The sequence below is a fragment of the Diaphorina citri genome, unplaced genomic scaffold (assembly GCF_000475195.1).
Source record: "Diaphorina citri unplaced genomic scaffold, Diaci psyllid genome assembly version 1.1 scaffold36, whole genome shotgun sequence".
In the NCBI taxonomy this organism is placed as follows: Eukaryota; Metazoa; Arthropoda; class Insecta; order Hemiptera; family Psyllidae; genus Diaphorina; species Diaphorina citri.
In genome coordinates this window covers 261,738-269,349 of record NW_007377473.1, presented here as the reverse complement: position 1 = coordinate 269,349, position 7,612 = coordinate 261,738, and the positions used below count along the sequence as shown (strand labels likewise).

The window sequence follows — 7,612 nt, the reverse complement described above, 5'->3', positions numbered from 1 at the left end:
AAAGGGACTGGACAAAATACCTTAAAGAGAAAATTTTGTTAATAAGTACCTATACCTATCTACCTCTAAGGTACTTTCAATATCTTGTACTTTGTAAGTTACGTTTGCATAAAATATGTACGTCCAGGTACCTCCTTTGATTCCAAAAAGGATCCATACTTTCCAAACAGGTATACTTTAATAAAAAAAAAAATTCATCATACGTAGATAAGTACATTTTTTACGGTAATTTTCGTATTAAGTACTTTTTACGCTACTTTTAGTACCAATTAAGTACTTTGTTGCGGGGTTTGTACCTTTACAAATTTACATCTAACCTACAACAATATTTACAAGCCGTTCGTGAAATAACCCCATGTTATCAACTTAATTTAGCACCAGAAAAGTCAGAAAACATCCCTCAGTATTACTTAACTTCAACTCTAAGCTCATTTTCAATATCCTACGCGAAATCCCTGAGAAGACACTCGAACTAGATCGAACTTATTGCGAAAATCCGCAAACAAACACGACCTCGAATTCCCTGAGAACCCGAACAATCGCGAATAAATACGAATTCCCTGCGAAAATTCCCGATTTTTTATTACAAGACCTTCCAGCGAACAGATTCGCGCATCCTCGGGTTCAGTCGTGCATCACCGCGCATTTTCGGAACAATCCCTTCGGGCTTTGTCGCGCATCATCGCGCATTTTCGGGCCATCCCTTCGGGCTCAGTCGTACTACGTGTGGCGCATGTTATACGTGACGTTGTTCTGCTGTTTGCGCATGCGGCATGAGCTGTCGAGCATGTTCATGTGTGCGCGCTGCGCGCGGGTGCGGCGGGATTTGTTGCAGTGTTTGAGAGTGAGACGCCAGAACGCTAGTCGGAAGTCCGACCTAGGTACTTTTTTTTTTTTTTTTTTTTTTTTTTTTTAAGAGGATTCTGTAGTTGCTAAGGAGTTATCGTACCAATAGCAAAGGGAGGAGGATCACAGGATAGGAGAAAGCCAGCCGTTCCGAGAACGAAAATTATCTGTTTAAGATAAAGTTCGCCCTGGGCGGGAATGTTGAAGGTTGAAAAGTTGATGGTAAAAAAAAGCAAGGAAAAAAATACTTTGAGGACACGAAACATTTCAAGAAGTTACAAGAAATTCCGATGGATTGCGTTCTATGTATCAAAAACAAAGAGGAACTTTCAGGGAACGGAATACGTGAGATTCTTTTGTGTGTTAAATCAAAAATACGTAAATATCTATAAAGAAAAAGAATAATAAATAAATCAATGAAGTATTTTTTTTTCTGGTCCCGCCAGGAATCGAACCCGGGTCTCCCGCGTGCAAGGCGAGCGCAGTGACCAGTACACCATGGGAGCTGACATAAATATATGTAAATACATAGAATAATACATAAATTTTCACCTGTGATATGCAGCGCCACAGCGAATGGCATGACGAAAATACCAACCAACCAATCAGCGACGGCCAGGGACATTACGAAACAGTTAGTGACCGTCCGAAGTCTACGTGTTGTAAGCACTGAGATTATGATCAGAGTGTTGCCAAACTGAAAGGAAAAAATTAAAATAGATGGTAATAGAAAGCATCAATAATAAGTATTATTACTTTCTGTTACTATACTATTGTAGCCAAGGACTTTATGAAACAGTGACCGACCGAAGTCTACGTGTTGTAAGCACTGAGAGTGTTACCAAACTGAAAGGAGAAATAAAGAAAATGAATTGTATAATTATAATTTTGCCGTGTGGTTGCCGGTGCAAGAATAGGACCACGGGCTGTTTCCTCCCTGTCGTAAGAGGCGACTAATGGCGACACTTGGTTCCTGGCCAATGGCTGGATGGGCGGATGAGATTGCTCAGACAATCCAGGAGAGAGAGAGAGAGAGAGAGAGAGAGAGAGAGATTTAACAGAGGGAGCTGCAGTAACTGCTAAGGTCTTATCGTCCCAAAATCGAAGAGAGAAGGACGACAGGATAGGAGAAAGCCAGCCGTTCCGAGAAAGAACCTAATCCGTTCAGAATAACATCCGCCCAGGGTGGGAATCGAACCCGTGAATAAGCGCCTACCAAACAGACGCGCTACCATCCAAACTAACTAGGCTGGCAAAATGTGTTTCTGTTCGACTTGAGAGCGAGAATTTTTGTTCAGAAATACGGGTGTAAGTGAGAACTAACTCCAGTAGGGTCACACTTAAAACGTGAAGTCAATCTGCCAAAAATTACTGAGCCAAATCCAACTCGCAAGCAAACGTGTTACCACTAAGTATACCAGCCCACCAGCCGCAATGAGCCACTTAACTTACCAAGCCACGTGAGGCTATTGCTGAGCAGAGGACTGATGGTGCCCGCGGGCAGGAACGGATTGGCCAGGTAGACTATAAAGAACGGGAGCCAGCAGGCGATAAACCCGCCCACCACGACCGACAGGGTTTGCGCAGTTTTGGATTCGCGCTTGAGTGAAGAGACCCGTGTACATTTGTCCGTGAGGCGCAGGCCGCTACGCTGGAGGGAGAAGGAGCAGGAGGCGAGACTTTTCCGCCGGTCACGCTCCATGATGCTGGAGGAGGGGAGAACAAGGTGAGTTTTTTTTATTATTATTACTTTACAATAATTGAATCTTACCCTAAGCTTAATCTATAGATAAGATTTATCAATATAATTATTAGTTTGATAATGGCCCCCACTCACGCTCAAATCGCCTGACTGACCCAAGTCTCATGTGGTCTGTTAGACCGTCGCGCGTCGTAACGTGTGTGGCGGAAAAAGCTCGAGACCTAGGTCTCTCAGATGGTCTGACAAATCTAGGTCTTTAGATTTTTCCGCAATCACTACTCACGCTCAGACTATCTGACAGACCCCAGGTCTTTGAGACCGCGGTGTGTCCTCATTGGTTTTCCGTACACCGACCACGGACAGTGTTGCTTAAAAGTTCGCCGCGGGCGGGACTCGAACTACAAACTCTAGTAAAAACTTACTTGTTTAGTAAAGACTTACTTGTTTATCTTGAGATTTTCCTCACTCTCTGAGGATCCTTTCTCAGATTTGTCTGACTCGTCGTGGTTTGGTTTATGCTGATGATGATGGTGATGAAGATGATGACTACAAGTGTGCTGTGGATGGAAACATAGGTGGTAATTGTTGTTAATGTCATGAATATTGGAATACATACTTATTAGAACTTCAAAAAGTTATCCATAGGTAACAACCCTTTAAAGCTTCAATCTTCAGTAAACACCCTAAGCTCGGCCCTGGTTACCAAAGTCATGAATATTGTCAAAGATATCAAAGGCCAAAAGAGACTGGATTTTCTGGACGGCTCTTGTCTTCTTTACAAATCTTGTTTCTTGAATTAAAACCAAGCACACCACTGGGCTGGAATGTTACCGGACACCAGTGGTGTTTACAGGAGAACAATATAAAGTTGGACTTCCAACAGATCTCTTGTAATACATCCATTCTCATCCTAGACCTAGAACAGGGGTTTCCAACTAGCGGCCCGCGGGCCACATGTGGCCCGCCAGACCATTTTCGTCGCCCGCGAAGCTTTTTGAGATTTGTACAAAACTTACCTAAATGTAAAAAAGCTACAATTAGGAAAATACTTTTGAAAAATTTCGCCTGTGGCGCTCAAAATTCGATCGGACTGCATTTCTGAAGAGTTTTTTTTTTTGGTGGGGGGGGGGGGTGCTCCCCTATGTAGGTACATATGTGGCCCGCGAAGTACCTCCCAATGTAGCATGTAGCCTGCATACACATGGAAGTTGAACACCCCCTGACCTAGAACCTACATAGCGGGACTTTTCATTCTCATCCTATAGGTATGAATGAGGTAAGGTGTATTTTCCTTTCGAGAAACTGAAACTGACCACTGGAAAATCGATTACTACTCTACCTATTCAGTTTCTAATCGAGCAGTGGTCAGTTTCCGGAAAGGAAAATAACCTATCCTTTTTATTAAAAATTTTCAAGAGGTTTGACAGAGGGAGCTCGTCCCGAAATCTAATAAAGAAGAAAGACAGGATAGGAGAAAGCCAGCCGTTCCGAGAATGAACATTATCCCTTCAGGATAAAATCCGGCCCGGGCGGGAATCGAACCCGCGGCCTAACGCTTACAAGGTAGACGCGCTACCAAACAAGCAGACTAGGCTGGTCCCTTCCGGAAACTGACCGCTGACCGTCCACTGCTCCATTTAGTTTTCATTGGAGATTTGGAGCAATGGTCAGAATTTTCCAATGGTCAATTTCCTGGAGGGAAAATCTTTACCTTTGGATTCCATCAGGATAAAATCCGCCTCGGGCGGGAATCGAACCCGCGGCCTAGCGCTTACAAGGCAGACGCACTACCAACTAAGCTAACTAGGCTCGCACATTTTTACTTTTTTTCAAGTAAACAGCATGATTGCATGAATGACCGACAGATGCGCAATGTATTGGATTATTAAATAACGCCTGATAATTGTAGGTACCGCCACGCAAAATTCTGTACTCACTAATAATAGCGTGCGTATTGCATAACACACAACTTGAAAGTAAGGCGTCTTTTCCTTTTTGAAATGACTGGAATTTGCATAGTTTGCAAGGCGTTTTTTTTTTTTCATGAGGTTGATAGAGGGAACTGTAACTGCTAAGGTCTTATTATTATCGTATTGAAATCGAATAGAGAAGGAAGACAGGATATTAGAAAGCCAGCTGTTCCGAGAACGAACATTATCCGTTCCGGGCGGGAATCGAACCCGCGGCCTAGCGCTTACAAAGTAGACGGACTTCTACCTTGATGCAGCTCAAATAAAAAGACAGCGCCTTTTCCATTTTCCAAAACAAAGAATGTGTCTATTACAATGAAAATTCAAATGATAACTTTGTTACTTTGTATGACAATGAAAAATAAAAAGTTCACCTAAGTATTTCGCTTGTTAAACAAAAATAAAATGACTCTTTAATACTTTACCTTTTACCTTGAAATCTATTCTATTCTTTACCTTTTACCTTGAAATCTATTCTATTCTTTACCTTTTACCTTGAAATCTATTTTATTCTTTACCTTTTACCTTGAAATCTATTTTATTCTTTACCTTTTACCTTGAAATCTATTTTATTCTTTACCTACCTTAGCGAGCTCATGTCGCCCCAACGTGTGCTGATGATTCAGCGCCTCCAGGTTGTTATGCCGCCTCGCAATGACGCAGCTGATACGGGCGTACACGTAGAGAACTACGAGCAGCGGTATAAAGAACGACCCCATGCCGGAAAACACTACGTAGCCGCGATTCTGATTGTAGCCGCAGCGTTTGTCCCGATGCCGGTCCTTGTCGTACCTGGAGGGGAAATCAAAATGAGTTAGAGAAGACCGCTTGTTTTCGTGAACTGAATTCGTAAATTACGGATAAAGGAATATACTACATAGCTCCAGATTCCAATTCCGATGCAGAATCTTGTTACTTGTTCATTTTTCTGCCCAGGATTCTGATTCCACAAGAAAAATACGTCGAATCAAGATTATCAAGACGGTCAAGAACTATAACAGTATAAAATCTATCACTTCTTTCGGAGCGCAGACAGACACACACGGACCAATGGCTGAAACTTTTACATTACTTTCCTTCCTGTAGGATAAGGAAAGTAAAAAGGAGCTTTCTTTTTCACTGTCGTGGCTTCTGGAGACGTGACTAAAGGAAAAACTTTAGCAGTTATGCATGCATCAGTGACGTCAACCCTTTTAAACAAAATTTCCTAACTTCGCTCTGATTCTCTGACGTCCATATGGGCACTCAAAAGCGCGCAGCGTGATGAAGTATACTCACCAGCCCAATATGGGTGGACACGTGATGACCAGTGCCAGTACCCACACACACAGGATCATATACAGGGCTAGTTTCTTGGACCGCGTCTTCCTAGAGTAGGTTAGAGGCTGGGTGACGGCCAAATAGCGGTCTATGGAGATGGCACAGAGGCTGAGGATGGAGGCCGTACAGAGACAGACGTCCAGAGACACCCAGATGTCGCACAGGATCCAGCCGAACTCCCACGAACCTGCCCGAATGAGACACGAAATTCATGTAACTGTTAATTAGTTGAAAAGAAACCTCCGTGGCCGAAGGTCCAGTGTTCGAGTTCCGGCGGGGTAAAAAACATATGCAGACATGAAGAGGAAGACATCTGATAGAGTAGAATGGAGAGCTATAAACCAATCTTAGGATTGAAACAGATGATGATAATTATAATGAAATATAGGAACCTATTTCAACCTCGATTATTTCAACCTCCGGTATTTCAATTCTCTATTATTTCAACCCCAAAATCAGTTCAAAATAGGGTATTTACTGACCATTTCGTTCTTTTGTCTCCAATTGTTCATTGTCTTATACGGAATTTCAATTATTTCAACTTTCGATTATTTCAACTACCCTCGGCCCTTATTAGTTGAAATAATCGAGGTTCTACTGTATGTAATTCAAAGCAAGGCCCGAGTGTTTCGGGGCCTTGGTGTGACAATCTGACAATGCGAAGGCGCTCATGAAAGATCTCGGGAAGCTGATGTAATCTACGGAAGACAAAAGGGTCGCTGCCTTCCGCACACAGAGGATATCCCTCGCTATTCAGCGGAGGAACTCGGCAGCGGTCATGGGAACCCTACTTGGTTCTTCCAACTTAAAAGAAGTTTTTTTATTCAGTTGAATTAAATAAATAATTCTAAACCCATATTTACGGTTCAGAACTTTGAACTTTCTGGGTTAACATGCTTAACAATAAATAATTGAAGACTCATAATAATTTCAGTCATAGGTAGGTAGCGGTCAAACTTTCTTGACTTGGCGGGGCGGAGCGCTACCGCGCTTCTTAATATCAGGATGAAAACAAACAAGCTGGGTCCGTCCCTCCGCCTCAATATAATTTGAGAATTTGACCACAATAATAGTAGTAGCCTACTGCTGGAGTAAAGGGACTTTTCAGTCCTATGCGAGCAGTCTGAATAAGCACTATTATTATTATTATTATTATTTTGAGAATTCAATTTTTATCTGACGTTCCAAGGAAAAATGTAAAATAGTTGCCTCTGATTCTTGAAAAAAATCCTTATTTTGCCATGTTTTGAACAAATAAATGCCACATTTTCCCAAAATAAGTGCCATATTGCCATGTTTTTTAGTGTCATATTTTGGAAAAGTGCCATATTCTGAACTTCTCTGTTTATTACTTATACTTATCTATACACCTCTCTATAATTACTTATCTTTAGTCAAACAAACTTATCTATCTACCTAGGTACCTACAGCTATAATTACTTAAATTTATCCACAAGTTTATAACGAATAGTTGAGCGTTTAGATTTTCCAGACGGTTTCAAATTTTGTCATCAGCACTTTACAAGTTTACAACTTTCGCTTTAGATGATTTACATTATCGTCTCGACCTGGAGGGTAGAAATATACAGGGTGCTCCCAAAATTAGAGGACAAAGAATTATAGGGTGTTTCAAATGGACAGCATTAGGCAGAAAGGAACCATCGATAAGGGAATCGCCTTATGTATCGTCATGCTGTCCAAATTGGAGGGTATTGATTATGGGGTGTTCCAAATATTCGTATCTACCCTGTCTTACCCAAATGGGAAGTATTGT

General features: G+C 41.9%; 1 protein-coding gene across 1 annotated transcript; it reads right to left on the bottom strand.

Moving 5' to 3' along the window:
- Positions 1-374: 374 nt before the first annotated feature.
- LOC103512352 (alpha-1A adrenergic receptor) lies at positions 375-6,350 on the bottom strand. The gene is made up of 8 exons (XM_026825865.1): positions 6,317-6,350; positions 5,797-6,025; positions 5,103-5,310; positions 2,990-3,105; positions 2,265-2,552; positions 1,689-1,692; positions 1,399-1,543; positions 375-884 (listed from the first exon to the last, which is right to left on the bottom strand). Exons 1-8 carry the CDS (start codon positions 6,348-6,350, stop codon positions 721-723), a joined length of 1,188 nt encoding a protein of 395 aa, XP_026681666.1. The 3' UTR covers positions 375-720.
- Positions 6,351-7,612: the final 1,262 nt, after the last annotated feature.